The sequence below is a fragment of the Chelonoidis abingdonii genome, chromosome 7 (genome assembly GCF_003597395.2).
Source record: "Chelonoidis abingdonii isolate Lonesome George chromosome 7, CheloAbing_2.0, whole genome shotgun sequence".
Taxonomy (NCBI): domain Eukaryota; kingdom Metazoa; phylum Chordata; order Testudines; family Testudinidae; genus Chelonoidis; species Chelonoidis abingdonii.
Genome location: NC_133775.1, coordinates 16,394,988 through 16,413,357, shown reverse-complemented (window position 1 = coordinate 16,413,357; position 18,370 = coordinate 16,394,988). Strand labels below are relative to the sequence as shown.

General features: G+C 41.9%; 1 protein-coding gene across 2 annotated transcripts in view; it reads right to left on the bottom strand.

The window, feature by feature from the left end:
- HOOK1 (hook microtubule tethering protein 1) overlaps window positions 1-15,260 on the bottom strand; it is a 51,321-nt gene extending 36,061 nt beyond the window's left edge. Inside the window, exons 1-2 of one of the 2 annotated variants that reach the window (XM_032789239.2) lie at window positions 15,054-15,260; window positions 4,759-4,844 (exon numbers count right to left, since the gene is read on the bottom strand). In XM_032789239.2, the coding sequence (XP_032645130.1) occupies window positions 4,759-4,844; window positions 15,054-15,104 (137 nt within the window). In that variant the 5' untranslated portion in view covers window positions 15,105-15,260. Of the gene's footprint in view, window positions 1-4,758; window positions 4,845-14,080; window positions 14,219-15,053 lie in introns of those variants that run through there. The other variant, XM_075067643.1, reaches the window with a different exon arrangement.
- Window positions 15,261-18,370: the final 3,110 nt, after the last annotated feature.

Here is an 18,370-nt window from a genome sequence, read left to right as displayed (position 1 = left end):
AATGCCGTGAAACAGCTGACTGCGGCAGGAGGCGCTAGGGGAGGGAAGAACAAGGACCCGGTGCACAGCCTTCCCCCTGCTACCTTCTCCTCTGTCTCCTTGCCTGCTGCCCGTGTTTCGCATCAGGAGGCTCTGGGAGGGAGCGGGGAGGAGCAAGCACTCATCTCACTGGGGGAGGGGGGCAGAATAGGGCAGGAAGGGGCAGGGTTGGGGGTGGGGACATGATGAAAGGGGTGGAGTGGGAGGTGGGGCCTGGGGCAGAGCCAGGTGTCCAGAAACCCCTGGCTGGAGCCTGGTCTCTTTCAATAAAGTACACATAAATTTTAATCAAAATTTTTCTTACACCATCTAACAATGGAAGGCAAGTGCAAACGGAAAAGAAAACACACAGATGAAAATCAAGGCTTCCAACAGGAGTGGGAGCATAAGTACTTTTTCATTGAACGTAATGATAAGGCCTTGTGTCTTTTTTTGCCAGACATGTGTCTCTAAGTTCATATCTTCAAATGTGCAGCGTCATTTCACTTCTAGCCATGCACATGTGGATCAAGAATTCCCACAAGGCTCTAAACTCCACACTTTAAAACTGAAAATTTTGAAAAAACAAACAGGTTTAGAAGCCCAATTTGCCACCCGATTTGCCAACCAAGCGCAGACTGTAACGTTAGCCTCCTATTATATGGCCTGGCACATAGCCCATGCAAAAAAGCCCTACTCTGAAGGCGAGTTTATAAAAAAGTGCCTTACGGATGCGATTTCAATTGGGGTCTCCAGAGAACGAGAACCTAAAGAAGAAAATTTCTGGTCTGTAGCTTTCACATCACACAACAGAACCCAGAATCTCTGACTTGAACAGTGACATTGAATGGCTACTGCATTTGCAACTTCAGCAGTGTGAGTATCTGAGCATCGCTTTGGATGAGTCGAGCGATGTACAGGATAAACCTCAATTATCAATATTTGTCTGGACTGTGCCTGACGACTGTGTTGTAAGAGAAGAATTCCTGGATATCGTCCCACTAAAGGGCAGAACTCTTGGACGAAATCTAAAGGAGGCATTGATGTTGCTAGATGCGAAACACCAGTTCCCTTTACAGAAGCGATGGGGCTCCATCCATGTGGGGATCTGTGAATGGATTAGTAGGGCTTTGTAAGTGTGACGAGAGCTTTCCCAAATTTTGGACATTCCACTGTATTATTCATCAGGAGAAACTGGTAACTAAAAATCTCAAATCTGATCATGTCATGAAACCAGTCTTCCACATTGTGAATTTCATTTGCTCAAATGCACTCAATCACAGACAATTTCAAAATCTAGTCAAAGAACTGGATGAAGACAACTTCCCTGCTGATTTGCCATTTCACTGCACAGTTCAATGGCTCTTGAGAGGTAAAGTTATTTCCTGTTTTTTCAAGCTCCTAGAACCAGTAAAATTGTTTACGGAGGAGAAGCAAAGAATACCCCTGAGCTTACAGATCCTGGGTGGGTTCTAGACTTGACATTTCTTGCACATACGTTGCTGCATTTGGATAAACTAAATGTGGACTTACAAGGAAAATTCCAATTGCTCTCTGATCTAGTGCAAAGTGTATTTGCGTTCATGAACAAACTGCAGTTGTTTCACAGACAAATGCTTGAGGGAGAGCTGACACACTTTCCCTCAATGTCACAACTTCCAGACAGATCAAAAGAAGATGAAGTAGAACCCCTAAAACTGAGCACAACTAGATATGCGAGCATGATTAAAGATCTTAAGGACAGTTTTGAGGAAAGAGTCCAAGCTTTGCAGCAGAAAAGACCTCAAATCAGATTTCTGATTGACCCTTTTAATGCTGAAGCTGATTGTCTGAAGCCCCCTTTAGTTACTGACGAAGTAACATCCCAGATGGAAATAACAGAACTTTTGAAAGATGACAGATTCAAATTTGTTCAGAAGACAGAGGGGACTCTTACTTTCTGGAAATCTGTGCCAAAGGATAAATACCCCAACATCAGAGGTGCATCCCTAAAATTAATCTCGATGTTTGCCTTGACCTATCTTTGTGAGTCTGCTTTCTCAACACTCAAACATGTGAAATCCAAGCACCAATCCGTTTTGACAGCCAGCCACTTAAGAGAACTGCTGTGTGTGAGCACAACTGAACATAAACCAAACTTCAAGGGAATTGTTGAAAGCAAAGATTGCCATAAGTCCAACTAAGTAAAACACTAAGACAAGTTGTTATTATCATTAACTATACATTATAAATGCATAATAAATATACACTATCAAATTATATAATGATTGTGTGTGCACATACACACACACATATAATTTATTACATAATACTGTGACTCTTTGGCAATGTACATTGCTAAATTCTGGCTCCTTCTCTGGCTCAGGTTGGCCGCTCCTGACATAGTGAATTAAAATTAAAACATAAATATCTAAAATATTTCTTTACTGTGCCTAGTATTTATGCTTTGTACCAGACAAAAAAAATCATGTTTATGTTTAGAATAAACAGTTAAAAAAAATCTGAACTGACAAAAGCCAGCTACAGCAATTACAGTTAGAGTTAACATATTTATACACGTATGCTATAACAATTGAATTAGTCAAAAGAATTAGGAAAGAAAAAAAGTTATTTGTTCTAGATTGTCATTTCACATAACTTTTTGTATTTCTTTTCAGAGCCACTAATACAATGTTGTCCCACTGAATGGATCTTGTTAGCATTAAGAGACATTTAGAAACTTTAAAGGACCAGTTCACATGCATGCTATTAGTTTACCAATGGAACCTTTTTAACAATATTGGAACAAGTTATTAAACAATCAATTTGTAAGCATGTAGAGCATAACAGTGTTATAAGGAATAGCCAGCATGGACTTGTCAAGAACAAATCATGCCAAACCAACCTAATTTCTTTCTTTGACAGGGTCTCCAGCCTAGTGTAGAGGGGGAAACAGGATATATGATACATCTTGATTTTAATAAGGCTCTTGTCAGATTCTCACAAGTCGTTCTCACAAACAAACTAGGGAAATATGGTTGAGATGAAACTACTATTAAGTGGGTGAAGAACTGGTTGAGAGACCGCACTCAAACAGCAGTTATCAATAGTTCGTTGTCAAACTGCGAGGATGTAGTTACTGCAGGAAGATGCTAATTAATCTGTGCTGACTGTGGTAGGTGCAGTCTGTTAACCCTGCTCAGATACAGAGGTGGGTGCTGCCCCTTTGGTCAGAGGATCTAGGCAAAACAGTCCTCAGGCAGCAACCCTAAGAGCAGCCAAACTCAAGGAGTAATTTTGGGCTTAAAGTTGTGTAACTTCACGTTGAATCATTTTGTTATAGCCAAACCCTAAGAAGGTGGTTATCTTTGCCCTTATCTAACATGTGCATACTATGTTTTGGAGCATGCTGGGAAAAGCACCTGCTTACACTTATCAAATTGCTAATCATCAAAGCTGTGTTTTTAAACAGTATATGGCCCCACATTAAACCCTTCTTTTCTTATCTGAGCCAGCAGTAAAGAGGCATAACACTATTTCGGTGACAGTAAGATGTTCTGATCTTGTGTCTGAGCTGACAGCAGTTTCAAACAGTGAGCATGCCACCAAAGTGACATGTCCACTAGTGTTTAACTCCACTCCGCCACTCCAACCCTAATTCGCTATTGAAATCTTGGCAGGACAGAAAAATATTTTTAATATCTCTTCCATTTTTTAAATAGGGGTTTTCCCATGACAGCTTCAATACTTGAACTATAGAAGCTCCCAAATTACCCTTAAAACATAATGGTCAAGACCCAATAGCAGTACTACGCAAAGACATGTAAGTTGAACTTCCAGTTCCTCTCTCTAAAAGGAAAGTAGAGCAAGGACTCAACCACTGATATCCATGAAAATGGTGTCAAAGAGAACTCATGATCCTGTACTTCTTGCACATTCTGACCTGCATCTAGTTCCTAAATTCTCAATAGCAGTATTCATGGGATAATTTATCCCAATTAACTAACTGAAAAAATAAAAACAATTCATGAAGACACAGACAGAAAAGAGAACGGTGATGATCCTAATGTTTGTATTCCAGAACATTTTTTCCACCATGAACAAGACACACCAACGATTAGATGTACGCTCCCAAAACATTTTCCCATTAGACTATTCTGTAATAAGGAGACAAGATGGGTGCATATCTTTTATTGGACCAACTTCTGTTGGTGAAAAAGACACACTTTCAAACTCCTGAAGAAGAGCTCTGTGGAACAGAGAAGAGCTGAAGAAGAGCTCGTCTCTTTCACCAACAGAAACTTGGCCAATAAAAGATATTAACTCACCCATCTTGTCTCTCTCTTATCCTGAGATCAACACAACTACAACAATACTGCAGACATATTCTGTAATAAATCAAATTTCCATAGCAAATTAGTTCCAAACAATCTATAGGATATAAGGGGAAATCTGTGCTTCAACTATGCTTATACTAAAAAAACAAAACCAAAGCTCTTAGGAGAAGAGGGTGGAGAAATTACTCCAAACCATCCACTCTATCATGTTGTTGATATTCAGTCAGTATCAACCCCATAATAAAGGCATCTTTTTCGCTCAGTTATAAACAACCGTGTCATACAAGTTGAGATATGTAACATTTTCTAGGAAGACATACATTGTTATTCTGCATATCTGGTACTTTGGAAAAAAAAGTACGAAACCTAAATAAGAATGTAGAGTAATTTGATATATACTTTTTGAACTTAACTGTCAACTTACATTTGATGAAGTACTTGTGCCATTGCAACACCATTTGTCAAGTCTTGAACATCTTTGCAGGGTCCAGTAGTATTAAATGTCTGCAACTAAAGACAGGCAAACAATATGTTTCCAGTTCAATATAGAAAGAGACAGGAAATTAGATGCAATTCTCTATTTGTCCTTAGTATGAACCTTTAGCAAGATGCCTCTTTATTTTAAGTAGCCTGGAACATCAAAATCCCTTCCACAAACTGAATAATGTGTAAGCTAAGCCAATAAACTATTCCTGCTCAATACTTTGACAGAAAGGCAATTACTAATATTGGCTTAAAATGTTCAAATATGCTGACCTAGTGTTTTTCCATAGTAGTGGTATTACTATCTCTCATTGTAAACTAAACTTGTGAATTAACATCAGTTTGAGAGACTGGTGTAACATTTATTTGTTTCTTAAATTAGGTAACAAAGCTTCCATTTTGGATGTTTAAAACCCTCATCAAAAATTTGCTTAAAAATAATAAAAAGAGAAATATTCTAATTTCAAACAATCCCAATTCAATCATTCATAATGTGTATGTTAAATATAAATGTCCACCTCCCTTAACACCTTTAAGATTATTGGGAAAAAAGTTATATAAAAACAGGTGGAGATGTGTGCTTTTGGGTGGCAAAAAAAAAGTATGGCTACAGAACAGTTATCACATTCTTCAATCATTCTTAGCTGTTTTCATATTCTTAGAGTGTGCAAGTGTTGCATATTGGAAATATACTTGCTTGGAACACGGGAAACTCCAAAATCACCCTTACATTTTGGACTGCATATCAAACATAACTAAAATTCACAAAACTCTTCTTTAATATATAATAGTACTTTGAAGCTTTTATAAAAGAGCTGGAATAGAAGACCAGGAGAAAGGTACATAACAGACAATGAACATTTGAATTTCCTAATGGTTGTATATAAAGAAGCTTTTCCCATTTAGTCCCTCATAGAAATATGAACAAAAATAAAATTAAACATCACAGCCCCATATTCCATCTACCAACCTTCATCTCTCCTACAAAAACTGATATTATAGGAGCTGATAGGGGGAGATGGAAGTGTTAGGCAACCTAACACCTTCCATTATAAAAATGTCTTGAAACCTTTTAAGAAGCTCTAACACCTTCATTTGAAGTTTGCAACCTAATTAGGCGTCTTATTTTTGTATGAAATTACTATTTATATTACTGTAGCTCCTAGAGGCTCCAGTTAGAATCAAAGTCCCATTGTACTAAATGCTACACACATACATAGTGACAGACAATCCCTGCCCCTAAGAGTTTACAATCTAAGGGCTCAATCGTTGCAAAGTCATGAGCCCAGGGTAAGGGACAGTGTTCTGTTATGCTCCACCAGGAGCAGCACAAAACATAAGAACATAAAAACGGTCATACTGAATCAGACCAAAAGTCCATCTAGCCCAGTATCCTGTCTTCCGACAGTGGCCAATGCCAGGGGCTTTCAGAGAGAACAGAACAGAACAGGTAATCCCCCAGTGATCCATTCCCTATTGCCCGTTCCTAACTTCTGGCAAACAGAGGCTTGGGACACCACCCCTACCCATCCTGGCTAATAGTCATTGATGGACCAATCCTCCATGAACGTATCTAGTTCTTTTTTGAACCCTGTATGCTAGTATACGTTTAGTTTGGTTTAAGTGCAGCCTAGCGAAGAGCCTACTTCTGTTAGTCTTTAAGGTGCCACCGGACTCCTTGCTATTTTTGTAGATACAGACTAACATGGCTACCCCACTCAAACTTGGTACTTCTGCAGTGTGTTTTTAAACTCTTCATTGCTGGTAATGGCAATATGAAAGCAAATAGCAAGGGTCGGGTTTTTTGTTTTGTTTTTTTAGTATTATACGAGTCTGAGCAATTTTCATAGATTTACAGGCTGATTTTAGACCTCTGAAGACAATGGGGGTTTGCAACTGACTTCTGTGGAAGCAGGATCCATTACTTGCAGTAGAATCATTTATAGAAAAGTGACATGAACTTTGCTAAACTGACACTGTGAAGAGAAATATATCCCAGGAAAATTCTATCCCTTACCCCATAGCCTACAGAAGTCAAAGGCACTGAAAAGGACCAGGGCATGATTCCCTCAGTGCAGTGTAGGGCTGCCACAAGCACCGCAGTCCATAGGCAATCTCTGACAGGCTGCTGCAAGACAGAGCATGCAGGATCATCTCTAACAGGTGCTGGGGCCCATTTCAGCACCCAGTACAGCCCAGAATCCAGCTTAAATCACCTTTGCTCTCCACCCCACTGGGTGGGGCAAATACTTTCTGCCTTAGAAGCGCAACTATTAGGCTGGCGCATTGCATATGCTTTGAAGGGTGTATTACACATCTTACGACATAATTCTTATTTCTCCTAAGATATTGCATATTCTGTCACCAAAGAGAGTTATACATTTTAAAGTAGGACCAAACACATATACAATTATCAGATAGGTTTCTATGCTTAGATGAAGGGGGGAAAAACTGAATTTCTGCCTGAGGATCCAGGCTGGAGGCTCTCCAGCTGCTACCACGGCTACATAAGCTATGAAGACAAGTTCTACAGATTTAGCCTCCAAAGAGATTTTGAATAGAAATGTTTACAGATTTTTTACAAGTGAGACGAAAGAAAAGATTATGGTCCAAACTAACATTATTCAACCACTCATGGAGAGGAAGTCAACACTAAGAATGTTTACCGGTTCTAAATGACTGAAACTATAAGTACAGCAACTACTCATTTAATGTTTCAATGTTACGTCCCTGCTCAATTAGGGAATGTGCTCATTTAAAGTTGTGCAATGCTCCCTTATAACGTTGTTTGGCTGTCTGCTGTAAGATTCTACGGAAGAGCAGTGACTTTATAAGGGAGCACTGCACAAGTTCCACTTCTCTGCCTCCTTCCCCTCCCTCCCACCACTTCCCCCTTAGGACTTTCTGGGAGGGAGAGGCAGGAGCGGGAAGCCCTGTGTCTGCTCCGCTCCTTCCCCTCCCTCTCAGAAAATCCTAAGCACCGCCATTTAGCTGCACTTATGATTTTCTGGAAGGGAGGGAAAGGAGTGGAGATGCAGGACTTCCCTGCTCCTCCACCACCCTCCCAGAACTTCGTGCTTAGGACTTTCTGGGAGGGAGAGAGCGCTGCATCTCCACTCCTCCCCCTTTCTCCCAGGAAGTCCTAAGTGCTGCCAAACACCTGTGGAGCGGGGACAGGAAGAGGCAGGCTGGAGCATTCCTGGCAAAATCTGAGCTTGTTCTCTGGGAAAGCTGCCGCTGCTGCAAAAGTGCTTCCTAATGTCCTTGCCTGCAGCGGGCTGTGTCTGTATGGGGTAAGCCAGGGGCACTTCCCAACCACAGTACAGTACTGTACAGTATATGATATAATGCCAAAAATTCCTCGGAACCTAACCCCCCACATTTACATTAAATCTTATGGGACGATTGGATTCGTTTAACATTGTTTCATTTAAAGTTGCATTTTTCAGGGACATAACAACAACGTTAAGTAGGAGATACTGTACAGAATATCTTAAATATGGATTTCTTCCCCACAGGCAGCCATTCAACATTCTATAATGCAGAATATATCTGCATCTTCCCCTGGGTCTGTGGGAGACCAAATAAGATTTTAAGATTGCAGCTTCCATATACTGTAAATAAATCTCGACAATAATTTTTAAAAAAATCCCGAGATTGATCACCATATTCATGCCATCCATCTCATCTGCCAGAGTTATTCCAGATCTGCAATACTACCTACTAGAACTTGAGAGGATAAAATAGCTCCTCTAGATATCCAAGACTTTTTTTCTCATTTGCTTACAAAGGGTAGTAGAAGCACTCAAAGGCTTGGCTAAGAGGTGTTTCCTTAGGTACTTACTGTCTCAAGGACATACAACTTTGGGATCACAGGAGTTAAGTTTTATAAGTTTTGCTTGAGAAAGTATTCTAAACGACATTATAAGAAGTGTACATACTGAACAGAAGGGAAAACTAGTTTCCTGTCAACATAAGTAGGAAAGTAGGTTACTGACTATGGGCATGTGTCATAAACGGATAGTTAAGGGTTAATGTCTCTTTTACCTGTAAAGGGTTAAGAACAGGGAACAACACCTGACCAGAGGACCAATCAGGAAACAAGATTTTTCAAATCTTAAGGAAGGGAAGTTTTGGGTGTGGGTCCTTTGTTCTGTTGCTTTCTAGGCTTCGAGGGTGATCACACGTCTCTACAGGCTCTCTAATCTTCTGTTTCCAATTTGTAAGTACAGGTAGAAAGACAATATAGGTTTTTATATTGTTTTTTGTATTTGCAAGTGTGTAGTTTACTGGAAATATTTAAATTGTATTTTTTTCTGAATAAGGCTGTTTATTCATTTTTTTATAAGTTACAGACCTGTAATATTTTTCATATTGATTACAGAGACGATTTTTATGTCTTTTCTTTCTTTTTTATTAAAGCTTTCTTTTTAAGACCTGTTTGATTTTCTTTCTAGTTGAGGCTTAAGGGGATAGGAATCTCTGTGCCAGGATTACGGTCTCTCTCAGGGAAAGACTGGGAGGGGGAAAAGAAGGAGGGGGAGAGTGAATTGTCCTCTCTGTTTTGTAATTCAAGAGTTTAAGTACAGTAATCTTCCGGGTAACCCAGGAGGGGAAGCCTGGGAGGAGGTAAAGAGGGGGGAAGGGAGATGGGTTATTTCCCTATTGTGGTCGTGAGACTCGAGGCATCTGAGTCTTAGGGTCCCCAGGGAAGGTTTTGGGGAGACCGGAGCTAATCAGGGGCTCCACCCAAAGTCCTGATTGGTGGCAGCATATCAGATCTAAGCTGGTAATTAAGCTTAGAAGTTTCATGCAGGTACCCAAATTTTGGATGCTAAGGTTCAGATTTGGGAATTATACCTTTATGACAGCGTGATCGTGAGTGCTTGACTTCAGTGTGAGGTAAACACACTCATGCTTAACTTTAGGCACATGAGCTGTCCCACTGAGACAATGGAACTACACATGGCCTTGAAGTTAAGTATGTGTCTTTGGAGGACAGAGGCATAAGTAATGCCTGGACATCATAAAGGCACGTCAGTGCATTGGATGGATGTATTTGTCACGTAACAAAAAAATAGTCAAATTCTGCTGTAAGTCTAAAGTAATTATGTAAAAGCATAATTTGCCCACATGCCCCCTCTGATATAAAGCACAATGCTAAAGGAAATTCAAGAGAAGCAACTGCTTTAGTATGTTAAGAATCTATCTATACACTATCGTTCCAGGCACTTAAATATCTAAGACGCTGACACAGGTGTCCATGACACAAGCCTACTCTAAAAATAGCTTCCTCCTGACTGTTGCTGCAGGTATTATTTCCATTCTTATCTCAATGGAAAATATTGTGGTTTCTCTAATATGAAGGGAATAAAGGCTCTCTTTTCGGGGACACAGTTCAGAAAATCTAAGTTTGAGGACTACTGTGGAAGTAATATGTTAGACGACAGAAGTTCAGTTTCTCCTGGGCACTTATAAATATATTTTTGTTAATTTGAGTAAGCTAACTTTTTAATATTTGAAAATACAGTATTCCACGACACAGCAGACTGAAGAACATACTAATTCTGTGATGTCTTTGAAATATTAAAAAGGCATCCAATATGTACAAATATTAGCTAACACTTGTAATTCACATTTTCCCCTCCCCCAAAGGAGGATATGTATTTATGCTACAGGGATTGCATCAACCAAAGGGAAGATTATGAATAAGGTGAACATCCCTTTGCAATACTAATGATAATACAAACCACTTGAGCTTCTCTCTCATGACTACCCAGAATAATTGAAACCACTTAATATTATAGATAATTATAGCTCACAGGTCTCTATTAACTATTCCTTTCAATACAAAGCATCTTCTTCCCACCCCACTGCTATTTTGGAAGTGAATTCTATATTAGACATAGTTATGGAAAATTAAAGTTGCATAGACTGTAGCAGCATATAGCTATTAATATCATTAAGCGTTCACTAACTTATGAGTTACATCAGTGAAATAAGAAGTTAGACCAGAAAAACAAAACCACAACACACACATGGCAATACATATACGCTGTAATAGCAACACAAACAATCTGAACATACAGATTCTCATTTTCACTAAGGCCCCTTTACTAAAGGGACCTTTACGTGGAAATAAATTATAATTACACTCACTTTATGATCCCTTTCCATGATTAGATCTGTATAAACACCCAAAGTATAAATGAGAGTTAGGCCCATAATGTCCAAAGCAGCACTAATAAAAAGTTAGACACACCCATTTCAGCCCTAAGAAAAAATTCTGGAATTTGGATATATGCTCAAGTTGTTCTCACCTATGCTATGGTGAGCCTTAGAATAGGCTATTTTTTTTGTATATTAATGGGAAAAAATTAAAAACCCTGAAACAATGCTAAGATGAAGGAAAGGAAGACTGAAAAGAGATACAGAATTTAATTTTTGTACATGTTGAACATGTAAAACACTATGGGGGTGCCAGCACAAAAAAATGGAGTGAAGAAAAAAGCATGAAGTTATTTTTAAACTATTATATAAGACTCTGAATTCCATGACCCAGTAATAAAACATACCTATATATTTACAAATACTTTACTCCATATATGCATGCACACAGTTTGAATTTGTTGGAGGAGTAAAAAATGGGGTTCCCCTTCCTATAAGTACTACTAAATCATCTCTATCTTGGTTATTTTTTTATCCCTGCATTTCTAAATTACTTCTACAGAATGATTAATTCTCCTTCCCCATTCCAATTTGGCACCCACCAACCGGCTAGTATTTCCAAAGAAACATTCTGGACCAGATAGCCCTGCTATAACCTAACACTGACTTTATATAATTCCTACTGCAATCTCTCAGTATTTGGTACAATACAGTTCCAACAAAAATCTTTTGACAAAGCCACTTTAAACCTGCAACTCCTGAACTAGAGAGACAAGAAATCATCCAAAATATGAGCAAAACTGAAAGCGAATGTTCAATTTCGATTAAACAACTTGTCTGTTGCACATGCAGCGCTGCACATTTTGAAGAGTTTGAGAATCACTGTATTAAACGTTTTAAGATCTTACATTTTTGCTTTTGTCAATTGAAGTCTGCACTTTAAAGTGTTAATTGGGTGTAAGTTTCATTTTATTGCTTTTTGTTAATAATTTAACAGGCTTCCAAACCAAAGCTAATGCTGAAAAAATAATGATCACACTCACAGCATATTGGGATCTGAGAATGGTCAAACCTGTCCACTGCTCCAAAACCATTGTTATTTCAACAATGACTTGTTGGTTACAAGAAATGTCACTTGGTTCTTATGCAAATTATAACATAACAGCAATTTTTCTACCTATAAAAAATTTCAGTTCCAGTTAATTTGCTTCCTGATCCAGGAAAAAGTATAACAAGCCATGTGGATGGGGGGGGGGGAGTGGTAGATGTAGTATATCCTTACTTTAGTAAGGCTTTTTATACCGTCTCCTGTGACTTTCTCATAAATAAATTAAGGAAATACAACACAGATGGAGCAGCTATAAGGTGAGAGAGCATAACTGTTTGGAAAACTGGTGGTTCTCAGTGGTTAACAGTCAATCTGGAAGGGCATATTGCATGTGGTTCTGCAGGGATCAATTCTGGGTCCAGTTCTGTTTAATATCTTTATCAATGATTTAGATAATGGTCTAGAGAGTACACATATAAAGTTTGCATACAATACCAAGCTGGGAGGGGTTGCAAGTGCTTTAGAGGGTAGGATTAAAATTCAAAATGATCTGGCCAAACTGGAGAAGTGGTCTGAAGTAAATAGGATGATATTCAACAGGGACAAATGCAAAATACTCCACTTAGGAAGGAACACTCAGTTCCACACATACAAAATGGGAAATGACTGCCTAGGAAGGGATCTTGGGGCCATCACTGACCACAAGCTAAATGAAAGCCAACAGTGTAATACTGTTGCAAAAAAAGCAAATATCCTTCTAGGATGTATTAACAGGAGTGTTATAAGCAAGACACGAGATGCAGTTCTTCCGCTCTACTCCATCCTGATTTGGCCTCAACTGGAGTATTATGTCCAATTCTGGGTGCCACATTTCAGGAAAGATGTGGACAAACTGGAGAAAGTCCAGAGAAAAGCAACAAAAATGATTAAAGGTCTAGAAAACATGACCTATGAGGGAAGACTGAAAAAACTGGGTTTGTTTAGTCTGGAGAAGAGAAGAGTGAGAGGGGACATGACAACAGTTTTCAACTACATAAAAGTTTGTTATAAGGAGAAAGGAGAAAACCTGTTCTCCTTAACCTTTGAGGATAGGACAAGATTCAATGGGCTTAAATTATGGCAAGGGCAGTTTAGATTGTACGTTAGGAAAACTTCCTGTCAGGGTGGTTAAGCACTGGAATAAATTGCCTAGGGAGATTGTGGAATCTCCATCATTGGGGATTTTTAAGTGCAGGTTAGACAAACACCTGTCAGGGATGGTCTAGATAATATTTAGTCTTGCCATGAGTGCACAGGACTGGAGTAGATGACCTCTCAAGGTCCTTTCCAGTCCTATAAGTCTATGATTCTAAGATTTCCCTTCCCAATCTCTTACAGCCTTGGTTATTAGGTCAGAGGCATAAGCATTAGCAGTATTTTCCCTTTGCATATTAAAAGGGCATAAAAACACTCCAGTAAACCATGATTCTTACTGATGCATAATTCAGAGGTCTGCAGTCTTTTACCACAATCGAGAAGCTGGTAAAAGAACATATCAAGTCTGATTCCTATTTCTTTCCACTGAACAGTTAGAGAAAATAAAAAATATTATCTCTCTCACACACATATTATAAATTACTATTTTTTAAAAATTAACAAGACTCTGCACAGGTATTATTTCAAGACAGTGGCCAAAGAGGTTTTTTGTTGTTTGTTTTTTAATGGCATGCACAAAACCATTGGCATTTAGACAAGATTGTTGCAGATCTCTGATAACTTAAATGATAGGGCAGACTTGACATAAGTCACACTCAGCTGTTGAGAGAAACTTAAAAGAGAGGAGTAGATTAAAGAGAGAGAAGGAGAATTAATTTTAAACAGTGTCTCTCCTCATCTCAGGTGCAAAATGTTTATATGTTTAAGAGGTACATTTACAATCTCCACTTTTTAAACAAAAACTTCCTCCTGTGGGACTTTATTTTAGAAGTAGCCATAGATATAAACATTTAATCAAACACGGAACTGCATAGCCTTTCATCAGAGGTCAAGCGATTGCTTTAAAGTGAACCTGAGAACGAAGGTGTCATTCTCTTTGTGACAGAGACATTTGGAGCAGGTCAGCCTCTTCGATCACACCCTCATAAGCTGGACTGTGGTCTGCGGTTGTAAGAGGTGGAAAGGAAACATCCCCACCCCACCAAACAAACAAAAAAGCAAATACAAGGTTCTGGATGCTGCAGATCAACAGGGTCTGGAATTAAAACCAAACCTCAAAGCAGGTTAAAACATGAGAGAAGAGTTTAATGCTTCCAGAATGCTGGTAAAGAACAGTCTTACTCTTTGTGGATTTAAAAATAGCAGTGTGAAACTAACACAATATTGAATGATGATGGCGATACTAACCAGGTCTGGGGGTTTGCCTCAGATCTAAAAACGAAACCAGAACTAGCTCTCTCCTGGTATTCCCAGCTTCTGTCACATTACAAAACACACACCGACATAAGCAAGAACTCAACCGGTTGTTTGTGTAGGTGGCGTGGATGCACTATATAGGGCGTGTAAGCTGAGAGGATATTACACAGGGGTGAGGGGAAGGGGGCATTGCATAGGAGGGAGAGATATAATAAAAGGGGCATTTTAAAAAGACACCCTCCTGCAAACCCCTGCGGAGAGAAAAGGGGACAAGACCCACTCGTGACAGAGACAAGCCACGCTGCTAAGGTAGCGAACGCCACAGCCACGGGCACGGAATTATAGCAAGGTGCGGGGGGGGGCATTACACAAGATAGGCGCCCACGGGCGAGGGGCAATGATACAGCGCGGGGATCGCGATCCAGGCCACTAACCGGGACGCGGTGTTCACCGGGCATGGGGATGAACACACGGGGCAGGTGCACAGGCTGGTGACTGTAACAAGGGGCACGTTATGAGGGGCGCAGGGGGAGGTTACGGGGATCGCATGCAGCGGGCAGCGCGCTGACAGGACAGAGCCCCCGCCCGCCCCAAGAGGGGTCAGGCCGCCCCGCCCCGCGCGTACTCACCCAGAGCATGAGGCTGTCGCACAGCAGCAGCTCGCTGGGCTTCGCCTCCATGGCGGCAGCGGCGGCTCGCTCCTCCGAGCGCTGGCCGTCTGCTCTCTCAGGAGCGCTACGTAACCAGCTCAATCCACTAACCTCACTTACGCCCAAAACAATGCGCAGATTACGTAACAACACCTCCTACCCCGCGCTAGTCACAGTCACTCCCGCCCACTGGCCTGGGCCTTGACTGACATGGGAGTCCTCCAATCACTGGAAGGGAAGGCGGAGAGTCCTCCAAGCGCCTAGCCAGCACGCCTTTGCACCAATCAGGGAACCCAGAGGCGGGGAAGGTTCGGTCGGGGACCGAGCGTTGATGGGGGCCGCGCAAGGGAAACCGGGAGAGCTGCGGGCTGGGGCTTTAAGAGCGGGTGAGCGCCTAGTCTCAGCGGGAGATTCGTCTTCATGTGGACTAACCTCTCCGCCCCAGCCACGTGCAGTTGTCCACTCCATTTAATATATGGAGCTATACCTCTGTCCTAGAACTGGAAGGGACCCTGCCTTCACTAGCAAGACCAAGTACTGATTTTTGCCCCAGATCCCTAAGTGGCCCCCCCCCTCAAGTATTGAACGCATAGCTCTGGGTTTAGCAGGCCATTGCTCAAACCAGAGAGCTCTCCTTCCCGTGGTCACTGCTGCCACCGCCATTTCCACCAAAGCACCACAGCCCAGTCCCCCCTGCACGCAGCCCCCTCATTTCCTCAACTGCCCTCCAGCCCCTCATCACTGCCGCCACCACTCTCTCCACCAAAATACCACAGCCCAATTCCCCTGCATGCAGACCCCTCATCTCCTCAACCGCTGTCCAGCCCCTTGGCCACTGTCACAGCCACGAATCACCCACCACCAGCGGTCGCTGGCCCCAGTCCCGTCAGCACCTCCTACTAGCTGCCATCACCACGGCAGCCCCAGCATCGGGGGCCCCAGCCCTCCAACCTGTCATCGCTACCACCTTGTGCACACAGGCCCCTTGGAGCCACTACCACCTCTGCCACCTCATCCACATGCCCTCATCTGACACTGCTTTGCCTCCCATCTCCACCCGCTCTGCTGCTGCCCCTGCACAAAACTGTTTCTCAGCATTAACTATAGTAATAATTGGTTTCAGAGTAGCAGCTGTGTGTTGTGTATTTGGTTGTCATGGTTTTTGTTCCTATGGCAACTGAGTTAGATTATTAGGGGATAGCCCAGCCAGCTCCGGCCGGTCAGGCGAACTCCGTGTCTGTAAATAAATGGTAGTTTTGTTAGCTGTCTGCTGTCTGGCCTCAAGTGATTTCTTCCTAAACCAGCTGCCCCCAAGGATATAACAAGTGGCGATGATGGATGGGATTCCGGTGCTGCTCCAGTAACAGAAGGAAATAGAAGTCAAGGTAAAGAACAAACAAACAAAAACTGCTTGTTTGCACTGACTGTGAAAGTGAAACTAAAAATCATGGCTACGCTGACTGGGCCACTGGAACTTTTTGATGAGAATATAGTGGAGTGGCATGTGTATACTGAGCGTTTTGAGCTTTTTGTTATTGCAAATGACATTGCAGAAGTGAAGAAGATGCCAATATTCTTACGCAGCTTACTACACCCTGTTAAGCCTGAGACTAAATCTTACAGTGACATTGAGGAAATCCTGGGGTCCCATTTTTCCCCAAAACCACAGTAATTGCTGAAAGATATCAGTGCCGCAAAAGAGCCCAAAAAGAAGATGAAACAGTTGTACAATTTGTAGCAATTTTAAAAAAGCTAGCAGAACACTGTGAATTTAAAGAGATGTTAAATGATGCCCTGCATGACAGATTAGTGTGTGCCCTCTACAGTGAAGCTATACGGAAGCGCCTACTGACAGAGGCTCAGCTTACATTACAGAAGGCTGTTGATATTGCTGTCTCTGTGGAACTGGCTACAAGGGAGGAGCAATACATCGGTGCATCCCCTAGGGTGCAAAAAGTGTCACAAGAACCTACCCACAAAACTGTGCAGAGTCAAGAATTTTACCACTGTGGTAAGCCAGGTCACCAGGCATCAGAATGCTGGTGTAAGGACCTGGTGTGTCGACACTGTGGCAAAAAGAGACACATTGAGTGTGCCTGTAAACAAAAGAAAAAGAGGCCTGTGGTCTGGCCGGCAAAAAGAGGAACCCTGCATACCCTAGAGCAGACCCAGGATGATCAAGGTGACACCTCATCGCAAGAGGAAGTGCCACTGCATGTTTTGTCTTTGGCAGTGGGCTCACACGAATACTGGGTAACCCTGTTGTTGGACGGCAAACCTATACGCATGGAACTGGACACCGGTGCAGCTGTCTCGCTGGTCTCCGAGACTGTGTATAAAGAAAAGCTACAGCATCTTCCGCTTAAGGCAACAAAAATTATTCTGAAGACATATACGGGAGAAGCTGTGCCCATGTTGGGCACTGTTGATGTTAAGGTGGAGCTCAATGGACAGGCTGCTAAATTGCCACGGGTTTGCCCTAGCTAAGATCCAGCGATGAGGAGGCCTTCGTCTTTCTTTTAAAGTGGAAATTACCGGGCGAACTCTCTGGTGTGTTTGCACCTGAAAGTACGATGGCTCAGGTCGCAGCACGACAGATGAGGATGGTGGTATCAGCTCGTGCTGGGCAAAGGCATCTCAGCTGCCAGCATATGGAGGAGACAGTCAGGAAACAGTGGATCTGAGTCAGTGTCTTCACCAAGAGTGAAGTCAGACCACTCAGCTGCAGATGTGTCCTGAGGCCTGCATGACCTTGGCAACAGCTGATTACATTTCGCCGCCAGGTAAGATTCTCGCAGTCCGGAGTGTACAGGTCCTGTCTGATTGATGATCATGGCGGGACCCATGTAGCCTCTGGAAGTATCAAATTCCGAGTCAAATAGGCGTCACGCTAGATTCGGTCTTTGCTCTGGGTGCCTGTCTGATGACTTGATATTGCGCTGGTGTGGCACAATTTGTCGGGTTCAAGAAGGTTTCAGCAGATCAAAGCCAGTGTGCGCTGTCGTCCCATCATTAGAAAGGCCGGGCGATCCTGGGCGTAGCGATATGAGGTGTTTTGTAGGAAGTACTAAGAGATCTCAGACACTTTTGAATGGAGTTTGTCCCTTGCTGATGCAAAGCATGTTCATTGTCGCACAATCTGTCGCTAATCTCGTGGATGAGATGATATGGTGCTGACATGATTGATGTATCCCATTTGCCTCATAAAATTTTGAAGCTCCTGAGAGACGAACTGCGGTCCGTTGTCGCTCACAAGTGTTTCTGGCGACTGAAACAACAACATGAGCCCCTAGTTT